Source organism: Micromesistius poutassou (assembly GCF_964030765.1).
Source record: "Micromesistius poutassou genome assembly, chromosome: 7".
Taxonomy (NCBI): domain Eukaryota; kingdom Metazoa; phylum Chordata; class Actinopteri; order Gadiformes; family Gadidae; genus Micromesistius; species Micromesistius poutassou.
In genome coordinates, this window is record NC_140277.1 from 4911291 (window position 1) to 4935784 (window position 24494).

Genomic DNA, 24494 nt, shown 5'->3' on the forward strand with positions numbered 1-24494 from the left:
ACAATAACTTTTCGACGGTGGTTCTCTGCAAAAGACTTCTGTGTCTTCAACCAGACCACACACTATACAGAAAGTATATAATTGCGAATAACCATAATGGTTGGACGGTCAATTAAACACGTCGAATTTGCTATTTAATTGCAAAAATATATGATTGGCTATTGTACTTGTCGCTGCGTGTTCTGTCCTCAGCCAATGGGCTGTCTTGTGTTAACGCGTCATATTGTTTACCCGGAAATTACGATTCCCTGCTGGTCCTGATATGTTCGCTTTCTCGTAGCGCAGTTTTTATTTTCATAAAGTGACAATTCTCAATGTTTTGATAGCAAATAGACGGGATGTATAGCGGACTTCTGCCAAAAGGTTTCACTGAATCCGATCTCAGCTCAGATGCCGAGGAGGATGGACAGTGTGAGGAGGAGCAAGGGAATAAACCTTATAGTTCTACTGAAAATGTGAGGGGCATAGCAGGAGAGACTAGTCTGACAGCGGTTGAAGTAGACTCACCTCAAACTCGTGCTGATCCACAGCTGAACAGAGAACCCCCGACAGACATTCTACCTGGGATTTCCAAGGAAATGTGGCAAGTATGTTGTTTGCCATGCAGTGTAATAAACTATTACCCCCTAGCTGCGCACAAGCAAAGCATCTTGCACATTCTGCTGTATTCACGGGTTGTTAGATATTGTTATAACAATAAACGTGGAGTGTGTTGTAGGGTTGTAATCAGGGTTTGCGTAATCCTACGTTGTACACTAACATTTGAACAGCAGCAATTATTGGTGGTCATTGTACTGATCTCAAGTTACAAATGTTTGTTGTTTATGTTCATGATCAGAATATGTATATTGTGCCTGCATCTGTACAAATAGAAATTCAAAGAGCTACAGAAGAAGAAAGAGGAACTCCAAACGTGTCAGAAGGTGCCCAGAAGAAGACGCAAAAGAAAACACAAGAAAGGTCCCTGATGATGACTGCTACTCTGTGTTGCATTTACAGATGCTTTCTTAATGCTTTAACTTCATCTACATGATAAACACAAACGAGAAAAGTAAAACATTGGATCCATAACTCAGAATGAGGACACTTTAGCCTAACAAATGTTTTTGTTACCCATTTTCAATACAACCTCATTAACATAATTGTAATTGTGTTAACAGGAACAGGAACAGGCAACGTCGATTCAACAAAAGAGGGGTAACAAAAATGTTAATAGTTATTATCATTTAAATAATGAAACTAGTGCCAATAATACTAGTAACCAATAGTAGTAGTAAAAGTAACTTCTCATACCATCTTGAGTGGTCATCCACTATCAACCCAGCATTTATTTTAATCTTTTTGATGAAATAACCTTTATCTGCTCAACAATAGATAATGAATAGTTAGCAACTGAAAGTTTGTTTTGTTTTCTATTGCTGTTAAATATCGATGTAATGTAAGAAACATTAGGCTACACTGGATCAAACCTATATACATACTGTATATATATGAAATGTAAGAAACCATAAGGCTAACACTAGACTTTTCCCCTCTCTCTCCTTTCCCAGGGAGGATCGAGAGGGCTTTGAGAAGCAGTGGGATGGGCTTCAGCAGTACTTTGGTGTGAACGATAGATTTCAGCCGCCTGCGTCTAGCACAGCTGCACTTCAGGTAATTTGTTGTCCAAGTTTCAATACCATCTACAAAATGGCAGTTATTCTCTAAGCAATCTCTAGTGTTCCCATGTCAACATATCCCTTCATGGTTTATTTTGATGTGACATACAGACTGTTAGAAAGCATAAGGAATCCTAAATCAACATCAATTCACCAAATAAAAGTTTGTTTCGCCACATCTTGCACGAGAAAAGCTCTGGCAGTTTCAAACACAACAACGTCTCCCTATAATGAATGAATTATCTCACAATTAATTACTAAACAATGACCAAAAAAACGTTATTACCAACACAATAACTAACTTGCTAACTAACCAACTTCCAATGCTCCTATGCTTGCCCTATACGATTATAACAAGCCCTATAACAATCCCTATAACAATCCCTATACGACTTTAACAAGCCCTATAACAAGCCCTATATGACTATCACAAGCCCTATCACAAGCCCTATAAGACTATAACAAGTCCTATAACAAGCCCTATATGACTATAACAAGCCCTTCACGACTATAACAAGCCCTATAATAAGCCCATACAATTATAACAAGCCCTATAACAATCCCTAAACGACTATAACAAGCCCTATACGACTATTGCAAGCCCTATAACAAGCCCTATATGACTATTACATGCCCTATAACAATCTCTAAACAACTATAACAAACCATATACGACTATCATAAGACCTATACGACTATCACAAGCCCTATACGACTATAACAAGCTCTATAACAAGCCCTATACGACTATTGGAAGCCCTATAACTATCCTTAAATGACTATAACAAGCCCTATAGACTATAACATGCCCTATAACAAGCCCTATAATTAGCCCTATATGACTATAACAAGCCCTATAACAAGCCCTATACAACTATAACAAGCCCTATAACAAGCCCTATATGACTATAACAAGCCCTATAACAAGCCCTATATGACTATAACAAGCCCTATAACAAGTCCTATACAACTATAACATGCCCTATATGACTATAACAAGCCCTATAACAAGCCCTACTCTTGTCCTTTAGGGATGGAGATGAAAGTATAGAACTTCCCTCAGCTCTTTTTTGGAGAGATGTAACCTGGAGGTTAGTCATCGAACAAGTGCTAAAAGAAAAACATTACCTTTCAATTTATTATTATTATTATTATTATTATACCTAAATCTGGTCCATCCTGTTCAAAAGAAAGTCGACCACTACAATTATTTAATTAAAAAATGTGAAAAACTTGAGAAATGGCAATTTACGAGATAATTGCACATTTGTAGGAAAAGGCAGACAAAGTGCCAAGGAAGCACAAATATTAACATATTTGATGAACTATATAGTTGACCCAATGAAGGGGGAATATTTAATTGGCAATCCTTTTGATGGTTATTCAAAGTATTATTTTGAGCTCAGCTTTCGAAGTGTGGACCATTTAATTAATACTTTCTCCTTTTCTGCAGCTTTGGCTTTATTTGAGTAGAGTTGAAAAGATAAATAAATGAAAAAAGGGAAATGAAACAGGACTCATCATCAGTTAATGGGAAGCGGCATGTTTCCCCCCCCCCCCCAATGTAATGGTTGTAATGAAATGCATTCATAGTAGAGTGCATTTTTATCCACCTCAGATACTTGACGTGTGTATTATGCCTCTCATTGACCAATACACACACGCACACGCACGCACAAACAGACACATGCACTCACACACACACACACACACACACACACACACACCATGAAAGGAAACAACCTACTAGTGTGGACCAGTTAGTTCTTCAATGTCTTGCTCTAAACCAGCTTGACACTTTAGCCAGAAGAAACCAAGGACAGAACCAGCAACCATGTCCAGTTTTCAGACGACCTGCTCCCCTGAGCTACTGCCTCCCTCAACATGCAAAAAATACTAATAGTTAAATAATTGCATTGTACATTTTGCAACAGTTCGATCTTGTTACTTAATTAGTTTATAAGGAAAGCACATCAAACAGAAAAAAGCCAGCTAAGTATCCCACTTCTAGCATGTAGTGATTGAAGAAGACATGATACAGTGGAGTAGCATTAATGCATTAATAACGGCATTCTGCTTTTTTTTTTTGGCCATGATACTATTTTGGAATTGAGGACATTTGGACTTTACTTCTTCTTCAGATGGTCTCATGGTGGCAGAACTTCGGTGCCATCACTAACCAGAGGGCATCACTGCCCCCCCCCCACCCCACCACCACCTTCCCTTCCCCTTCCTCCCTGTCGAGGCCAGTAATGGAAATGTGTAATTAAAGCGTCACATTTATGTTTGGTAATCTCCTGTAGCATTTTCTAAGATTTGGCCACTAATATCCAATCAAAAAGGTTTTCATTTGTGCAGCAAAATCTACATATTTGTCATAATGGCAATCATATTAAAAAATAAGGCCCCTGGGGACTTTTGAAGTTACTCTTTGATTTTTTTCTTCCTACCCCTATTTAAAAAAAAAAAATGAAACCACCGCCCCCCTTCCCCTCTCTCTCTCTCTCTCTCTCTCTCTCTCTCTCTCTCTCTCTCTCTCTCTCTCTCTCTCTCTCTCTCTCTCTCTCTCTCTCTCTCTCTCTCCCTTTCTCCCTCTCTCCCTCTCTCCCTCGCTCCACAGTCCGGCCTGGAAAAGAGCATGGAGCTTGCCATCGCTGAAGGGGACATCGGAGGAGCGGAGGAGATGAGCGACAGACTCGCCACTCGAGAGGTACGTCTCGGCCGATAAGAGATCTTTCGAGGGGGGTTCTCTCCCCCCCCCCCCCCCCCCCGCCCCCCCCACCTCCTGCTGTGACAAATCAGGCTAATGGATCCGTGGCCATTTTCTCCCAGCAAACACGCAGAGGAACAAAAAACACACACACACACACACACATACACACACAGACACCCAGCGTGGTGTCCTGCAGCCCTTTTCCATTGCATTAATGGAAAGCCCACCTCTTAGTTTTGAAGTACGAGGGTGTCTGAAAGACGCTGGGCTCTGCTTTTTAATGAAGGGTGCCTTGCTTTCAAGCCGACTGTTAAATCGTTCTCCAGGTAGGAGTTTCGTACCTTTGAAGTGTACATGGCCCCTAAATGCGGTGCCTGAAGTTTTGTAACTAACCACATTGGCAGGCATCAAGGATCAAGTGGTTTGAAACTAATTTAGCATAAAATGTAGCCCGCACTCGTATAATTGTGGCTAAAAAGACATATAGCGTGTAGTGGTGCTGTTCGTGCCTGTACCGCTCTAGGTGCCTCCCTATGCGTTCTGTCTCAAAGTTGGCCTTCTTTGTTTTATTTTAAGTATGTCGCATACACTGACAGGCTACCTACTCACAAATATACAACGTTCATATTTGACCTGCTGTTAAGAATAAAGATTGTCTAAGCAAACAACCAATTACACTACAAGACGGTCAAAACTTTGTTCAACGTGCCCTTCTCCATTCTCATAACCTAAATTTATCCGTACCCCGGCATCTGCTGATTGAAGTTTTTTGTAGAATATAGCTAGACACTAGGAAACCATACTAGAATTATTAGCAAGGAATGTGTGTCCTGTTTCCAAACCATTTGTTGTTTACTCACTCAGCCCACTCATGTATCTTAATTATCCAAATTTACATAACATAAAAGAGAAAATATGTGATACAGGAAAATATAAAAAATACACCAATTGGGCGGTACAATTTCACAATGTATCCCAGACCACGATGAGCTGCGTGGACACAGTCCCAAACTCCACCCAAAGCGCCAGTCCGGCTGCTGACAAAGTGGGCCCATTTGGGAACTTAAAAGAAAGTAATGGAATAACTTGTGTGCGCACGGCTGTGGATGAAGGCACCTGTGCCGGAGTTTACTGAAAGCCTCTTACCGGTGCCAGTGGATTGACGTAGATTTAGCCAGGGTTGTGTCTGTCTCTCCGTCACCTGCGCTGCCTCCCGCCAAAAACATGACGGCCGTGACAGCGCTCTGGCACGCGGCGCTCATTGTTTAGCGGCAATACGCTAACTTTACTTCATGAGAGCACTGCATTGGTCTGGAGACGGTCTGGTTGAAAGTCTGTGAAAGGTTTGTGAACTTTGAATACATGGAGGAGAATCACAAACGGACTCAAAAGAGGAATAGAGGGTTTACATGGTGGAGTGTAGTGTTGAAATAATATTTTGACAAACAGAATAGGAGGCGTTGTCTCGATGCAGTCCATATTGGATTATTATATGCAGCGGTGTTATAGTTAATCTTGAATTAGACTTGCACTGAGACAGTTAGCAGGAAACCAGGCGGTTTGTTTACACTGCTAACGCGTCCGACTTCTCAATGCATTGAAGAGAGCTGTTTAGAGGATCAATAATCCCAAATGTGGCCAGAATCAATTTCAAGGTTCTAATTGAATGAGTAATTTGCAGCGGAAGGCGTCTTCAATGCTTAATTTGTTTACGGTCATAACACTGAGACATGATTGCGGTTGGGGTTTTATTTATTAATTTCTTAGAGCCACAATAGTCGCAGGTTTTGTGAGCAGAACATGTGAAAGCATGAGGACAGCTATGAAGGGACAGAAGTGGGCGGGGCGTCCCTTAAGGAATTGTTTGGGAGGAAGACCATGGTACATGCTGGATAGTTGTTTGGTGTCTAGCATTGATTCTCAATGTAATATATTTAACTCCCGGATTCAAAGGAACTGGAGGAAATTAAAATTAGCTTGTTGTTCGCTGTTGTGATAATAACGAAAATGGGCCTTTGTTAAATAATGTTTTTAAGGTTGATTCGGACCAGTTTCCGCTCTACTTTCTACTTTCAATCAAAACCTTAAAAGACTGCGATAAAACACTTTTTTGAAGTCTTGTGTTTGAATTTTGTGATACAGCATTTGTTTTTTCATCCATCTTAAGTCATGATACACGCTGGTTGAATCCAGCTCGTCTCTTTGAGATTTGCTGCTTATTACAGTGAAATATTTCTCTAGGTGTTACTTCTTTGTTTTAACAGTTTTATTCATGTTCCATTTTCCTTTTCATGTGTTTTCCCGGTATCTAGGCAATACATGGATGCATCCTGTTCATTACCTTTGTTTGTTCCTTCCATTTCAGAGGCCCGAGATTACTTAATTTATTCCTGAAATCCTTTTTTAGTCACACAGTCCTGTTCCTCACTGAGAGAAAAACAGGCTTTTGGATTGCACACTGTGCAGCAATGTCGTTTTTGTCGCTTCTGAAAAGATACAATGACCAAAAAAAATCGGGTAGCGCCTTTGGCCCCTTAGGTGTGTGTATTAATTGCGGTAAATTAATTGGTGGAAGTCCACTTATGAGGGACATTGGGTCTCCATCCTTTGATAATTGGACAATATTTGACACTTCTCTAAGGTGCACTTGGACTAATTAATTTCTGTAATTAGTGTAACGTGAAATGGCTGCTATATGTGTGATTCATTTTGCATCATTGTCAGGATCCACTCACTTCTAGCAGCTCACTTAAAAGAGGAGGATTTCCAGTTACTGGAGAAGAGCCCGGTGAAAGCTCTGAATCACACAAACAAAGCCAATGTCATGGATACTTCCAAGCTCAAATCCATCTCGTTGCTGTAAGGAACATTAAGAGTTTTTTGAACTTGTTATATGTTAAGATGTAGTGAAAACATTCTAAAAGAAAAAAATGATTGATTCATATTTTCAATAAAAATGGTCAATGTGGGTTAAACATGAAGTACATTTTAGGATTAACCATGCCTATTCCTGCTACTCTACATTAATATAACGACACATTGGACATACATGAACTAATGATGTAATGAATGGAAAATTATTTAACCAAAAAACAACTTTTAAAACAATGTTGCCTACTCAACTATAACTACAATGTCACACCGTGTTACACCGAGTTACACCTACCATACCTGCCCTACTTTCATGTATCCAAATATTCAATTTCCCTTTTTTTTTTTCATCCTGGAAATTAGTATGCCCCCACCGTCTTTTAATTTTCCTTCATAAAATAGAGCAACTCAAATAATTTCACCAAATTCAAAGAGCTGAACTGACTGTACACAAAGTAAAAAATGAAGACGGCGTAATTCAAAACAAAGGGCTGTCACAGCTGTTACCGCCTACGGTTTCCCCCTAGCCAGCGTCACCGCCATTAGAGCTGCATTACCACTTCAAAACAGAACCACTTTAGTCTGGCACAATGGGGGGTATGTCGTGTTCATTTCATGACTTCTCCTAGAGCCAAAAGGAATATGAAAGTACAAGTCGACGTCTGTGTCGCTCCTAGCCGTCCTCTGACTCCGGTTGTGAAGTAGAAATAATGCTACGGGAGAATTGCGACGGCTTTTGTTTCCAACTTCATTTGTGGCATATTGGCTTGGAAAATGCAGGAGACGACTGTTGCTCCGAGATATGTTGGGAGTAATACAGGATGTGTGACAAGCAGGCCCACCCAGTGCAGCGTCAAGTCATCAAGTACACAACATTGTCTCTCCTTCGCTCCACGTTTCGCCAACATCTCAGTTTTGTGTATTAGGACAGATGGAGTCAATGTTTTATTTGGCTGCTAAGTATGATTCACTTACTTGATTGCAGTATTACAAAACAACGAAAAAGATTGCCCAGATTTGGTAAGACCCTCACCATATAACAATGTGCCTGATGTGCAGTTATATCAAAATATCATGTTACAGCTTGGTTAATCAACGAAGACCAGGGTTTATTTTTTATCACTTTGCAACGTTTGCAGATTCTTATGGTGGCTTCAGATATTGAAAATAATGAGTTAATGCTGTAAAACGAGAGCGAGATGCTTTCCTCAAGTGCAACAGCAGATGTCCATCATTGCTCTATAGGCACCAAGCAGGACTAATGATGAGGAGGACTATCGTACAGGTGCTTTGACCCGTGCTGCGTTGTCTCCACAACCCCGCTCACCTTCTCCTTTGGTTTCTCCGAGATGTCACGTTGATTGCTTGTGTTTGAATGCCTTCCGCAATATTCGAGTAATTGACAGCCGTAAAGAAACAAAAGGTGCTTCTGGATCTTTGCTATCTTTATATTTCTTGCTGTTGTAAGAAATATTACTTTTAGAAGTTTGTACGAAATGAGTTAAATACTACCATAGGTATTTGGCCTGTGAACAGCTACATGACACACATTAACGCTTCAATCATTTCAATTTCCAGTTCCCCTGTAACCTCACGTTTCACGTGTTCAGCCTGTAGTAGTACGTCTCCTGTACACCTGAACCGTCTCACTTGCAGTGGTTCTAGAGTGTTGTCCCGCCACCCTCGACCTCATTAGCTTGTGTCTCACACCCCGACGCACCACCCAGCTGGCGAGGCCGCCACGGCTGTCCTTGAAATACGTCCCCCTTTTTAGCAAAACCTGCTCCAATACGCTGAAACAAAAGGTGGCTCTGCCAGCCTTTGTGCTCTGAGACACGGCGGGTTAGCCGACACAAAGGGCTGAACTAAGAGTGTTTCATGTTATTTATCTTATTCAACTTGCCTTTATGCGCTCGCCACCTTTTTCCTGTCATGCCCCATGTTTGCCGCGGAGAGAAGGGAACAAATGCTTTTGTGTTGGGAGTACACATCTTATCAGATCTGTCTTCTCCCCCGCCCCAGCCTCCCGGTACGAGGCTGGCTCCCCACCCTGCCAGACCCCAGGGCGCCACCGACTAGTTGAGGGGAAAACTCTCGGCTTTTGTTCATTTTTTCTTTTTTTTTGTCGCACGCAATTTATCTCCCCGAATGAACTTTTTATTGTATCTCTGGATGACTCGCATTAAAAATTTTCACCCATTAATTTTGAAATGGGTACTAAGCTTTTATCAATTGCCTGGGAATCTCATTTGGCTTATTGTATTTCATTAATTACTCGATAGACAAAGCATACTTTTCAGTGTAGATTTGTGTGCTGTTTAATTAATTAGCATGTTTTCTGTTTTAATTAAAGACATTTTTTTTAAATTAGGGCCCACAGCAAAACACATATATAATTTGTTTGTAATTAAGCCTTAATTGGTGGTAGTGGAAGCTTAGCACCCTCAGTTTCCTTTTTTTTTTTCATGATTGCCATTTTATTGCCAGTCACTCATTAATTAATGTTTTTTTTCTAATTAGCTTATAAAACTGTTGATGACACATTATTGTAAGTGTGAGTTCAAAGCTTGCTAATAAGCCCACCCAATTCAGTAGAGGCAAGATAATGGCGTGTGCACAACGCCCAGTGAACTTTCCCATTTCCCTTTCTCTTCTTCTTCCCCGGTCCCTAAAGATGACATGCTCCGTGTATCTCGCATCAGATTACTCTGCCCTCCTGTGCCTTCCCTGGAGTGGCTCTTTTTTGTTTTCTTTTGCATGCCACATAATGCTGTTTGTCAAAGTGGTACCGAGATTACATAAACCTCTTACGCTGGCCTGGCCCCATGGCAGACTGATAATCTATTGAGAGAGGGTGATTGCTCTGTATGTGTTCTACTGCGAGGGGTGTACTGCACACCCTGCTCATTTTGAACTGTTGCTCCTCGTCGGGGAGAGCCGGCGAGTGACTTTATCTGGGTTTACCTTTTGAATGTGGATCAGAAGGTAATCTGGTGTCTTAGACTCCTGCATTGAAACCGTCATATGGTGGGAGATGTGTCATTGAGATGGCGATTGTGGCCACTCTTGAGTCAATACCTTTAGTAAATGATGACAATGGAGTAGTGGTATCCTTTCTGGGGACAGGAGAGAATGGGGCTATACGTAGATATTGATACGACACATCGTCACTCCTGCCCTTAGCATGTTGCAGTCCATTCTGTTGCTGTGAAAGATGGTCTTCCAGGTCACCATGCTTTGTTTTAGCTCAAGTCATTAAACTTCCCTTCCTGTGTCTTTCCTTTTCTTCTTCGGTTTATTTTTAAAAAACAGCAGCCTCCCCCCCCCCCCCCCCCCACCTCTCTTTCCTCTCTCCACACCTCAAATCGTCGAAGTCGCCCCTGAAATAGCGTGTGAGCTGCCTAATCTGATATTCATTCCATTGTTATACAGCCCTGCTTTCCAAAGTTGACTAAGGCCACATTATTTAGGCATTAAGGTCGCATGATAAGGGAATTAGGCTGGTCATTAATCGTTTACACGTCAAATGCAGCAGAGCAGCTCGGGGAGGTGGTTTAGCACGGCGAAGCTATATAGCGCCTGCTAATCCACCTCTCACACATTTTAATTGGAAGAGGCTTCCCTGGATAGGAAATTTATGAATGGGTTTAAGGCCATTTCTTCCTCTAAAGCCGTCATTTATTTAACATTGATAATGGAAGCCTTTTTAACACTATATCCTCGTGGAAACATATTTTCATTGCGTTTCGAGAAAGGTTGGGGTTTGTGTTGGTCGGCGGTAGTGGGAATACATTGTCTTACAATGGCCGCAGTTAAAAAATGCAGTTCTGCTGGGAGTTTTTAGAGCATTTCACATCGATGCGGTGGTATTAACCCCAGTATTTTTCGGACGTTGGACTTGTTTACGAGTCCGTTCTACTGCAATATTTTGCTGGTTTGTTGTTTCTGAGATTAACTCCGGCTTTCGGTTGTTTCACGGTAGAGTTGCTCACAATTTCTGCACTGGACCAAGGTCCCGTTTCTGTGGGGTGAAGATGTGAACCCTGTGGATGTTTAATAAGTAAACCTGGGGCCAACAGTTGAGCAGTTCTGTTGACTTAACTCTCCTAGTGGTGCTAAGCCGGCGCTGCAGCTGACTCCGTGCCAGCTTTGTGTACCAGGCGTTTGTTTTTCCCTCAAAAGGTCAAATCCTTCAAAGGTTACGGTATTACCCCCGGAGGAAAATAAAAAAACAACAACTTGTGTTCAACGGGTTTAGACTTGGACAAACCGAAAAACAAAGTAAGCTGGGAAGGCCACTTAAAAGTATAAATAAAGAGTGAATGGAGGTGAGCTGTTTCTTTGGGTGCTATAAACAAAGAGTGCAGAGGCTTTATGGCTTCTGTTACTCCCCTACGGCTTTTATCATTTTATTCTTCACTGTACATTTTTTCCTCCTTTTGCACCGAGTCCTGATGTGAAAGGGTTTAGCACTAAGATACATTCAAGGGGGGGAGGGCGGGCGGCGGGGTTCAATCCTGAAAAGTGGATCAAAAAAAGTAAATGAAAAATAATGTCATATTACTGAAAATATGAGAGGCTAATTTGCGGCGACTTTTTGCTAATTTTGCTCTCGCCAGAGAAAGAGGAGCCGTCACCTGCTTGGCGCGCCGGAGCTGACAGTGCCAGTGATCCATGAAATAAGCTGCCGCTGGCTTTGTTCAGATAAGAATGAACAAATCTGCACAATGTACTGCTCTCGGAATCTCATTTTCATACTTGCATGCGGGCTAAAAGGAATAAGCTGTTTGCAGGCTTGATTAATCAGACATTTGAGGGCTTTTTGTCTCTTTGATCTGTTCCGTCTCCTAGGTAACTTGGTTGACATTAATGTTGAGCCCCCCGCCGTAAAGACAATCAGGGATTGTAGGCTAACTGATAATAAATGTGAAAAAAAAACAAAGAGCTTTATTGCTTTAATAGAGTAACAGCTCTGTGCTGAATTTTAAAATAGGAACCGTTCTTTTGTGGGGGTTTTTAATTTAAATGTTGGAATGTTTGGTAAGGCGTGTGTTCAATACCTTTTTTGGATTTCAAACACTCCCCCGGCAAGAGAGCCGGCTAATCCTGGCAATAAAAAAAAAAAAAACACACAACTACTCCCTGTAAATCTGAAATAAATGGCCCATTTAGCACCATGCGGCGACCCTTTTGATTTAATACTTATGGAGTTAGGCATTGCGACCAACCAACTTCATGCTGCTCTCGTGTGCCTCTCATACAGCGGCAGCACGGCAGTCACCCTGAGCTCTGCTAACCGTTTACCGGAGCTCAGCCGTGTGATCCCAGCCTGCATCACAGCCGTGTAGACGGAGCACGTTAAACGCCCACCACTTGATCCCAGGGACCAGAGAGAGAGGGCCCCGGTCTCGGTGTGTGTGTGTGTGTGTGTGTGTGTGTGTGTGTGTGTGTGTGTGTGTGTTGTTTATCGCGCCTCACAAATCTACCGCCCGACCAAATTACCGGATTTGTAACTTTCCGGTTCTCCGGCGTTTTACTGGAAAAACATGATTTATGGGCTGTGAAAACCTGTAAAACGGTAAGGAATTAGAAAACTGTCTGAGTATTCAGGTTATGCAAACGCTTTCACAAATCTTCGAAGTGACTGTATAGCTGAATGCCTCTAGGGCCCAGCCGCAGCCCAGCAGTCACAGCCAGCCAGGTCCTTATCTTAAATCCAAGCAAAGTACTATTAATCTTTTTGAAAGACCTTTATGGCTTTTAATGTATCCCAAATTAGAACATTTTACACCCTTGGTTCCTGAAATATAGTGATAAAAAGCCTTTAGAGTTAAATTTTTCCTGCCTGCTCGCTCTGACCTGCTTAATCCCAGCATGCATTAGCAGATATTTTAGTTTCAGTCTTTCTAATAAAGTTTATCCCACTTAATTATAATTGAAACATTTTTTTTTCCTAGCAGGTCTAAAAAAAAAAAAAAAAAACTCTTCTTCCAAGGGGCTGCAATGGTGGCCCAGTTCTTCATTACCTTAAGACCTCCCTTCCCCCTGATTGTACAGAGGAATTACCAGCCGGTTTGGTGAATCGCTTCCAAGTTGTTTATCAAACTGTGCATTTGGTTGAATTATAAACCTATCTCAGGAGTGGCAGAAGAGGCAGGGTTTTTCCCTTTGTTTCCTGTGCGTCTGTGTGACTGGGGTTATTGGGATTATTCTGCTCCACAATACACACACACACACACACACACACACACACACACACACACACACACACACACACACACACACACACACATCTCTTCTCTGGGATTTGAATGTTTGCCTCTTTGCAGTCACGGTCATTCTCTCTGCTTTGGATGTCAGGCACTGCATTATCCCAAATGGAGCCCCTCTCTTGAACACTTAATTTCATTCATTGCAGTGTTTCTAAGGAGACAAGACCCATTGCTAAACAGTTCATTATTTGTGTGTTTGTTTAATGTACACATTAACAAGAACGAAGAAAGGACGCCAGGAGAAACGGAACATATGAAAATAAAAAGATTTAAGGGAGGAAAATATCCATGAGGAACAATAGAGACAACAATGCTGTCCTATTGCAGAAACATTTTCTGATTCAAACGTTTTCCATAGATGCTTATGCGGCCAGGCTTTGAGAGATGGCTTTTTGATGAGCAGTGAAAGTATTGCAACAAAATCACAGTTTATTACAAATTGTATATTTTTCTACAGTTTGATATATCTCTCAACACATTGAAACAAATGCTTTTTCTTACAGAAAGTGACATCATTGTTTTACATGTTTGCTCCGTGTGGGATGAATGGTGCTCGCTAAACCGCGCAAAAGTGTTGTATGTAGGTCAGTGAGTGGTGTGATGCGAGTAACTACCCGTATACAAATTAGTGTTTATTTCCATAACACGGTATGCACATTGTACTCCATAATAATCCTGTGTAAGGGGACTTTTCTTGGACTTGTGTTTGTGTTTACCCACCTCAAATCTGCCCGCCTCTACCGGCGCGTTCTCTCTAAAAGCCGCTCCAGTCAGCGTGGGCGACCAGGTAGAGCACGGGGATTGGAGCGCCAATCACAACAAACCCGGGCGTTTACATCCTCTAATGGACCTCGCTTCCGTCTCTTTTCTCCCCACAGTTGGCCGTGAAAATCACACAAGCCGCCGATTGTCGAGACTACGTGCAACACAAGCAGGAAGAGGAGGCTTCGCGCGCGGCCCAGAAACGGAAGGCGGTAGCCTGGGGGTACGGTGTCCCTTTTTGTCTTCGCTGCCTGTTCTCTATTCCCTTTATCTCAGTCGCACATTGGGGATTTCAGCAGGTTACACATGCATGCATAGGTGCGTATTTTATTTCCTTTTGAGATGCGACCAATAGTCAATCGTTTCCGCCGACACCCTTTGAACCTTGACCCCTCTCGTGTTTTGAATGGTCAAAATAGCATCCGATGACACCATTCTCACGTTGGCACTCTTTTGTCTCTGTTTATGTTTCAGGTTCGAGGCCAAGAAAAGATGGGAAACCAAAAGCAACATGGGTTACATGTAACCAACCCCAAGCTGACCACGAGCCCAGATCCTACGGTACCCCAGACGGCGCCGCCACTAGAATATGTTTTACATTTCGGTATAATGGCTAGCAGATGAGGCGTCTTTGTCACCCTGGTTTTGATTTTGCCAATGGACTCGGGCAAACCGTCAAGGGGTGAAAGTTGCCCGATTAGCGGCAAAAATGTCCATCCAAAGTTGGGGGGAAGAAAATGTACTGAGCATTTAAATTAACTCCTCAGGGCCCCCTTTGGTGACAGCACCGTGTGTGTGTGTGTGTGTGTGTGTGTGTGTGTGTGTGTGTGTATGAGATTTTTATTTCATTACGTTTCTTGTGATTCAAGTATTCCGGCTTTTCCCTTTTTTCCCGCCTTGAATTAAATCTGGTGTACATTACGGCATGATGCGTTTATTTATTGCTGTAAAGTGGGTTAATCATGAAGGCGCTTCTCCTTTATACGGAGGAAGAGAAAGGCAAGATTAGGGCCCTAATGCAATGTACAGAATAATGTGCGAGAGGATTTGTGAGCACAAAATGAAATTTGGCCGCTCTAAACTGTTGTGAGCGGTCGTAAACTGAAACTTGAGTGAATGGTGGAGGGGGGGTGGAAACACACCAGACATGAATCAGAGGCTTTGCTTTTGGCCGTCGCCCATGTTGCGAGGGAAGCCATTGTTTCTTAGTCCAAACATGAGTTTATCCGAGCCTACGCAAGCCACTCATCACACACGCCACCAGTCTCCGCGTCATGCAGACGCTTGATTTGTGTGCCGTGATGCACTTTGATCAGGTTTTTTTATTATTTATTATTTTTGTACGAGGCATTAGCCGCTCCCCCTATACTTGTGAAATATGTGTGTGTGTGTGTGTGTGTGTGTGTGTGTGTGTGTGTGTGTGTGTGTGTGTGTGTGTGTGTGTGTGTGTGTGTGTGTGTGTGTGTGTGTGTGTGTGTGTGTTTTCCTCATTCAGATTCCAGGAAATGTTAACATAATTGCAAACGGTGCGCCAAAAATGCAAGAATGATAATTACTTTTATTCAAAGCAATGTCATTTCACTCAGCCATGGAAAATGATTGCTTTGCTTCAAGGTAATGAGAATTAAAATGAATCCAACTAAGTTGTTTGCATTGCACATATTTGGACACTTACTTGCCGTGTGTGTGTGTGTGTGTGTGTGTGTGTTGTGTGTGTGTGTGTGTGTGTGTGTGTGTGTGTGTGTGTGTGTGTGTGTGTGTGTGTGTGTGTGTGTGTGTGCTGAATCTGTATTATCAATTATCTTTGCATTAGGTCAGCAGAAATACTAGTGTTACATTTGTAATACTAAACACCTCAGATGAATGTTGGCACACCAGTATAAAGTTTTATTATACATTGGCCTAAAATATTAAAGTTTTCTGGATAATCACTTCCCCTGGACCCTGTGTCTGAGAAGCTGTTAGTTGTCGAGAATTGGTGCTAATTAAACTATTAATTATTTCTGTAATGAGAGGAGAGTTAAAACTGTATTAAGCACATCAAAGTACAACATGGGATTTCTGCACTTTGATGCCTGCAATGAAAAATATGCCTTGCTTTAGAAGTTGGGAACTATCGTAGATGCTGAAATATTTCATTAAAACAACAAAAGAAAAGTAGTTTTCACCCGATTTGCAGTTTGTGTGTGTTTGTTTGCTGTTCTCTTGATAACTCATAACATCAATGGCATGTTTTCAATAATAAGTCTGTGCCATTTATAGCATGAAGGCCACTTTCTCAATTCCAGCTGAACAAAAATCCTACGAGATTTCTTTATACTTTTTTGAAAGCTTGCCAAGTAAACTCCCTCGATAGAGTAATGTCGAGCAAGAAAAAAAAAGACACATCTGACCTCTAATCCGAGTACTGTCGTGGAATCTGAGGACTTACAACAACACATAATGCCATAAGCATCTACAAATATGTGCACAACAAATACCACACTTACAAGCCGTCGGGCGTCGGGAACACAAGTTAAACATCGAACATGACCACCGCCGAGCCACGAGCCATGCGGTGTCGTGGTATCAATAGCATCTCACTTTATTAATCTCTTTGAACACAGGATAATGCCTTAAGCAGAGATGATGCTGTTTTTAAGCTGGAAAATCCACTTTCTTGTGCTCGTGTGAAGGAGCTGCGGTTGAAAGACTTGCATACTGCAGGCCAATCTTAACCCTCCTGACCCGGGGGTTGGGTTTGCTCTGAAATGCACAGAGTGAGATTCCTATAGGGCAGATGTTGATTCATCCTCAGGACCAAAACAAGGAGGGTGTTTTTCCATGCAGTGTGAATAACAACAACAATCCTATTAGCTTGTTGAAAGGCGAGCCGTGTGAGGACGCATGGATGTGGAGGAACATATGTTGTTGATAGCCAAGACATCCTTGTTGTTATCGCCTACTGTTATCGCCATCTTGAGCAGGATTAAGCCAAATGCCAGTGCGCTTTCTTAAACAAAGAGGGTGAAGATAAAAGGATAACAGTATGCCAGAATGTATCCCGTAATGTAAACGAGGAGAGTCGCTTCACGTTGGTTGTCCTTTTTAATGAACAACAAATGTTCTACCTGGGTCGGTTAGATAATGCATACGTAGATGTGGATACGGTTCTGCATTTGTTGTCATTATTAATGTGATATGAGAGAGAGAGAGAGAGAGAGAGAGAGAGAGAGAGAGAGAGAGAGAGAGAGAGAGAGAGAGAGAGAGAGAGAGAGAGAGAGAGAGAGAGAGAGAGAGAGAGAGAGAGAGAGAGAGAGAGAGAGAGAGAGAGAGAGAGAGAGAGAGAGAGAGAGAGAGAGGCGCTGTGGATGTTGACATATTTTTCTCTGCTGATTTAATGACCTGTTTAATTCTGGTGTGTCAGTGGCCCTCACAGGTGTTTTGCAGTTTTAATTAGTGTAATCACCACCACTGGAAAAGGCCACAGGGTTGTTTAATGGGTCGTGTTAGTCAAGATGCACAGAGTTATAACACAAAAGACGCGGCAGCGTTTATTCCACGTGACAGTCTTTAAGTGATTACGGGTGTCACAGTTGATAATTGGACCAAAATGGATTCATCTGAAGGCAAATTAACCTCTGGTCAGAGAGGATTAGTTTGACAGTGCTTGGGCGAGCACCGTTTACACTGCGCTAGAGTGGTGGGCAATATTTTTGTACGGCGACGGCATTTTGTTCTCTAAAGTTCACACACCACTTAGTGTGACTTACGCGGAACCTTTTGTTGTGTATACGATTAAAGCGTCAACACGGATGTGTTGACGCTTGGAAATTGTCCTCCACAACAGGATGGTTGACACTGCGTTCCTCTGCCCGGTCGATGTAGTCTCTATGAACTCTGTGTCATGAACTCAACTTCAACTTGGTTCAAAATTAGAATGAGGTCATTCAGACTACAAGAACTCATTTGATGGAAGATGTTTAAGTGCAATTTCTCATTAATATAAAAACAATCTTCTGTGTTACACTAACTGTATGCCAACGAAATTGCCCACTAAATAAAAAAGTGCTTTGGAAGCATCAACTTTATCATGTAGTATAACTTATATGAGAAATTAACTTTCAATTAATTTTTTGCTGTCATCAAGGATAATGGAACACTTCTAAAGGACAAATATGCTGAGGGTGCAATCACTATGCCTAAGTCTCTGCTATGCAAACTGCATATTGCATTTTATCTGCATGAAATATTAACCAACGTAATGAATATTTCATTTTTCCTTTATGGAACTATTTAACAATACCGGCGGAGGTAATGACATCTTAAGCGGTACTGAGCTCTACCTGGAAAGCAATAGAATAAATCTAAATGGCAGGCTGGAGCACCGATGTAAAGGAGATATAGATCTATGGGTTATATGGGAAGGTATTCAAAGTAGTTATCGGTTGAATCGAAAACTAAAAATGGTAAAAGAAAAAATAAATAAACCCTTGCACGTATTATTTAATGGAAAAAATAAAAACAATATGATGTGTTAGAATGGACATGCCACAAGTACATTCAGTTAGAAACCAAATAACCATTTATTGCTGCCAAGACTGACCCATAAAAAATGGTTTTGTCAGTAGTAAGTTTAAAGTGAATAGAGGAGGTCAATAGTACATACATTCATAATGAAGACCTACTTATACAAACTGCTATAAAGAATATTATTCTTATAATATTATATCCTATTTAAAAAAAGCTGTCCCCAATAGCTAGGTCCAAGGAGGAAATTAAACCAAGCTTATGACCAGACCTAATGTTGTCCAGCACACAATAACACAATAGTTATGCATATAAGACTCTTTCAAAACGTATCATACCGCTGAGGTTATCATACATATCCACACGCTGATGATATGTGAAATATACTACTATGTATGTAATAATACAGAGCTATCGCTAGCGATGCGAGTTGTGAAAATGTAACGCAGATGTTTCAATCGTGTGCACTTTCTTCTTGGTAGCCTCGCAGCCGGCTTGTGTTGTTCTAAGAGGTAATTTGTCATGTTGGAGGCTCGTCCCAGCGCAATAGGGCAGGCCTGATGAGCATGGAACCAATTTGTCTCCAAACCCCAAGGAGCTCCGAACTCTCCAAAGTAATTCCCTAAACTCAGAGTTCTGAAAACCTTGTCTCGACACAAACAATGGACGTGCTTTGTGAAAAAAATTAAAAGTCACTCTAAAAACCACTGCCAAGTGTAATTTATCATTAGAATGACAATAGGACGCTTAACACTACTTAAATTATTTCTGGGCTCTATCTGCGTCCTGACGGCCTTTGTGTTGTGACAAGCCTCAGCCATGATGGTTAACTCGCCACGCTCTTATCAGGGCCAGGAAGGGTTGGGGAAGTGGTGTGGCGTGGTTGGAGCAACTTTGTTTCTAAGATGACATTAGTGTTGTGCTCTGGACCTGAAACAGCATCAACCCTGCTAATGCCCTCGCTGGGGTCTCCCCCCCCCCACCCGCCCCCCCCCCCTCCTCCCCATTCCATTGGTCAAATTGGGCTGACGCTATTGCTGGTAGCATGCGCGGCGCGCAAAAAACCCTTGAAAACCCATGAGATAGTAAGCAACCTTTATCAAGGACCAACCGTTCACAAATGAACGCTGTTGCATTCATGCGGTAAAAGTTATAACCGGTAGGTGTTGCTAAGGTGAGCCGATTGTTTAACGGGAAAACGTCTGCAAACACCAACTCTCCCGTTAGCTTAACCCTAGCATGGGTCTGGGGATCTTTATTGGATGCCCTTGAGGATTGAAGAGGTCAAATAGAAGCGTAGTGCTTAAGGTATATAATCTGGAGCCAGGTGGACCAGGCAGGGAGCAGGTCTTTTAGAGCTTGGGTTAAACAAAAGGAAATCCTCACACACACACACACACACACACACACACACACACACACACACACCAATACATCAATAGCAGTCTACACACCCAATGAAACAGTGCAACATTACAATTTTCATTTTTAAACATTATAGATTTAAAAAGATTCATATGGTTTATTAAAAACATATGTTTTACGTAACAAGCCAACTATTTTATCTTTTGAGGGGTGGGTATGGGGGTGTGGGTGAGATATTGGGCCTATTATCAAAACAATTAGCTATTACTATTCAAATGTGCAGCGACAATAAATAGAATCCAGTGGTCATTCAATTGAACCCAACAGGAGCTTCAACCCAGAAGGTCGGCCATCGTCCCATCAACAGTGCTCCCTCTCTCCCAGATGGCTACCTTTCTCTCCGCCGGAGCCCTGTTACATACGTCCAACTGACCTAATGAGATTTGCCATTAAGAAAGAATGAATGAAAAGGGGGAGCCCAGCCATCTGTGTGTAGCTGCTCTGTACCACCACGGCGGAGGGCTGAATGCTATCAAGCCGCAATTCAATCGTCAAATTATATCCCCTTTGTGGTGGAGGGAGCAGTGAGTGCCGCGCACTAGATTCATTTCAAACGGCCTCAATTTAATTAGTTCTCATATGTTGAAAAATTCATGGATTTGTCCGCAATTCCCTCTCCTATTGTGATTTAAGCAGCGGCGTAAAGGCATTCCTGCAGCGCTGGAGAGGCGGGCAACCAAATAGGCCCCCCACAACAACAAAAAAAGGAAAAAAATAAACTACTGTTTATGTAAATAGACACCGCCGTGTTTACTTTGTGGGGGGAAGTGAGGGCCCCCGAACAGAGAGCCGTAAGCCGAGCGGGGCCCTGCCAAAGGGGGCCGCTCTCCATCAACTTCAGCCTTATTAAACTGATTACAAACTCTGGCTAATTAATCAGAGACAGTGCCCTTTCTTGTCATGCAAGGCAGGGACTCCTCTACGTGTCTCTCCGAGTTCTCTTTAACCATGGACCCCCGCCACCCTACCCCCCCTTCACCACCGTATCCCCCTCCCCTCTCTCCCCTTTTCCTCCATACGGCTCTCCTCTCTCTCCATCCCCCCCTCCCTCATCCCTTTCTTTCTCGTTTTTTTTTCCCCCGGTCTCCAGCTTTGATTGAAGTGGAGGGAATGGTAATTTCCATGCATCATCTGGGCTACCAGGATGGGAGGACAAGTAGTAATTACCTTAAACAAACAAGGCCAAGATTGCCAGAGAAGGTAGCTCTTTATTCAGGCTGGGGTGGAATCGGGAAAAGCATAGAGTGCATAGAGCATAGTCCTTTTAAAAAACACACTTTTTTTGTTGTATTTTGTGCTCTACACTGTGTATCTGTGTGTGTGTGTATGTCTGTGTGTGTTTGATTACAATGTATAGCAGCTTGTTAAGAGCTATGTTTTTCCTAGAAGGTAGGACTGTAGGATTTGACTGTGGAAGGGGAGGGTTAGCAGTGTATACGTGCATTGTTAAATGTCATATTTATCTTGTGTTTTGCATCATTTATTCTCGCCACGTTTAATAAAGCATAACATTAAAACATACAAAATAAACATTTCACACTCGGCTATGTCATTCCACTGTGACATTGGGAATCTCTGAGAGATACTGGGTCTACAAAAAAGATATATATTTTCATTTACCAGTGTAACACCACATCTCAGGGAACAAGCTGGGAGGAGCACCAATAACCAATAAGAGTTAAGTTTCAGTGAAAATGAAAATATCTGCTTTGTGCGCCATGTTTACAAGCCCAGATCCGGGCTCCCTGAACTCGCATGTCCTGCTGCTTTAGCGTGATTGTGTTGTCTTTGTCTTAGCCGATGCACTCGCCACTACCTCTGGAGAGACTAATGCAGGCCCCTGTTTCCTCTGCTGCAATCTCTCCAAATGCCAAGTGTGACTGGTGCCCCTATTGCTCCTAATTAATGCATGATTAAACAGTGAAATCAGGGATTCTACCAGCTGGATTTTCTTCTCTCTCTTCTTCCAAGGAGGAAGAGGAAATTAATCCCCTTTGGATCTTTCAGAATCATTTAAGGATTCTCCTTGTTCTGTTTATCAAATAAACCAAGTAATTAGAGACTTTAGATAAGTAGGCTAAATTGATGCCTGCCCTATGTGTCGCCAAGCTAGCGAGAGCTGATAGAGGAAGCAGTGGTGGTGGTGGTGGTGGTGGTGGTAATGTGCAGCATTATACTTGTTCAATAACAATGCCCTTTGTGTTCGCTAGTCTTGTAATTACACTGGGGAGCATCCTTGACCTTGGTAAGCAGTGTCTATCAGACTCCTGGATCAATGTCTTCTATGTCTACATGCACGGAAATGCATCACCCGGGAATTTACCACAACTCCCCGCCTTCTAATGCGGGAAATAAAGGAGCCGCGTTTCAGTCAACGCGCCCCTCGATGTTCGACAACCGCTGCGAACAAACCACGTACACTGACCTTGAGAATTGAGAGATAAAACTGAGTTAAATACAATTAAAGGATCCTCACTATGCGTGGATGGGTCGGACTGGAGACGAAGCCATACACACATATTGAGATAGTCTAGGGGAAGCGGGAGAACTGGTGGTTTTTCCATTTCAGCTGGATGACTGGGAGCCATGTTGGAGACGTAGTTCGTTTAGCCTTTCACCCCGGCCGCCGCGTATCTGCGATGAAATGCTCTGCAGGAATTCCCTTTGCTCGCATTGCAAATGGGTCAGGCATTTCTGGGCTTGCGTCAGTCTTTCTAACCAAACACCTGCAGCGGTTGCCAGTACAATACTACGACCTGAAACGGATACTTTGAAGCTCAGCGGCCCTGGTTGCTTTAATTGTCTCCATCTCATCCAGATGAAAGGTGTATTGTTAGCAGTTGGTGTAACCGAGTACAGCTTGAGAATAGAATGGGAAGAATTGCATTACTCAATTTCTTCATCTATTCTATTTTGTGGTGTGCTGTGGTGTGTGAGTGTGTATGTGTGTGTGTGTGTGTGTGTGTGTGTGTGTGTGTGCGTGTGCACGTGTGCACGTGTGCACGTGCGTCTTCATCTCTATTATAATGATTTAGATAATAAATAAATTTAAAAAAACATTCATTATTTAACTAACTGCGAAAGTCTCAATGAGGTGTTTTTAAATTAAATGAAACGATGTGTCCGTTGTCTTTTTTCAAAAGTACTTTAGATTGTTATTCTAGTTCAGGTATAATCACCTACTTGTAGACTTCCAGCCAACTCTTTTGTACCTCGATTAAACAACGTTCTATCCTCCAATTAGGAGCACATTTTTAGCTCTCTCTCTCTCTCCTTAATATTCACCCCTCTTTTATTCCCCGGCACACTCCCTGTCTCGTCGCTTGTATTATTTTGTATTTTTCCCGGCTCTTTTTTTTGGTGGTGAGCCTAGCACAGAGCTTTCCTCTAATTAGATCTTATGGAATTAGGGTGTGGATTAGGTGAGGCAGCGGGTGCCAGTTCCTCTGACCATGGTAGCTATTTCAAGTCACCATTTCAAAGTTGTGTGCCTAATGCTTTTTTTCTCCCCCCACGTCCCCTCCTTGTTGTGCATTATAACACAGCTGCAGAAGAGTGACAAACACGGCTAATCTCCTGTTTGCTGGCAGTACATTACAAAGGGGGTAAAGCAGGATTTTTTTTTCTCTCAGCTGTAAACACTTAAAATTCAGCATTGTCCATTACCTCTTAAACATCGCTGATAACAAGCATCATTAATTAAACTGTGGGAGTAAGTGGGGTTACATAAATTGAAATTAATATTCGTCTGCAAAACCAAAATAGAATGCACGTTGACTCCTCTATGTTGCTAGATTATAAAGGTTTGGCTTCCGTTGGCAGGGAATGGTTCCACCAATCACAAGGTTAGGTTTAGACATGGAGTGTTCTTTTAATTTGTTTCCCACATTCACACATTTTCTCCCGAAAAAATAATCAAGTAGGCATTTAATTACTTGAAGAAAATAAATCACTCTGTGCTGCTATTGTCCTGCTGCCAGGTCTATGAAGCACACACACGACAGTAAATAACACTCGCACTTTTCCTCACTTTAAAAAAGCCCCAAACTTTTAAGGCAGCTTTATTCAGACTCAAGACTCATATAACACTGAATGTATTCTATAATGAATTGTCTCACAGCAAATGTAGTCAATTAATCTCAATGGAAAGGACCATCCTGAATGAATAAGTATATTGAATGTTTATGGATAATACCGGTAAATAACATTCATTACGGTGTTTATTATACAATGGTCTTCGGAGGTGTGTAATGGCGCCATCAGAACCACCAATTTGGTGTAATC

General features: G+C 42.1%; 1 protein-coding gene across 2 annotated transcripts in view; it reads left to right on the forward strand.

Moving 5' to 3' along the window:
* Window positions 1-270: 270 nt before the first annotated feature.
* Window positions 271-24494, forward strand: part of fam204a (family with sequence similarity 204 member A) — a 31774-nt gene continuing 7550 nt past the window's right edge. Inside the window, exons 1-7 of one of the 2 annotated variants that reach the window (XM_084470997.1) lie at window positions 271-587; window positions 873-960; window positions 1161-1197; window positions 1551-1653; window positions 4279-4368; window positions 14393-14499; window positions 14751-14837. In XM_084470997.1, the coding sequence (XP_084327123.1) occupies window positions 339-587; window positions 873-960; window positions 1161-1197; window positions 1551-1653; window positions 4279-4368; window positions 14393-14499; window positions 14751-14802 (726 nt within the window). In that variant the 5' untranslated portion in view covers window positions 271-338 and the 3' untranslated portion in view covers window positions 14803-14837. Of the gene's footprint in view, window positions 588-872; window positions 961-1160; window positions 1198-1550; window positions 1654-4278; window positions 4369-14392; window positions 14500-14750; window positions 15953-24494 lie in introns of those variants that run through there. The other variant, XM_084470996.1, reaches the window with a different exon arrangement.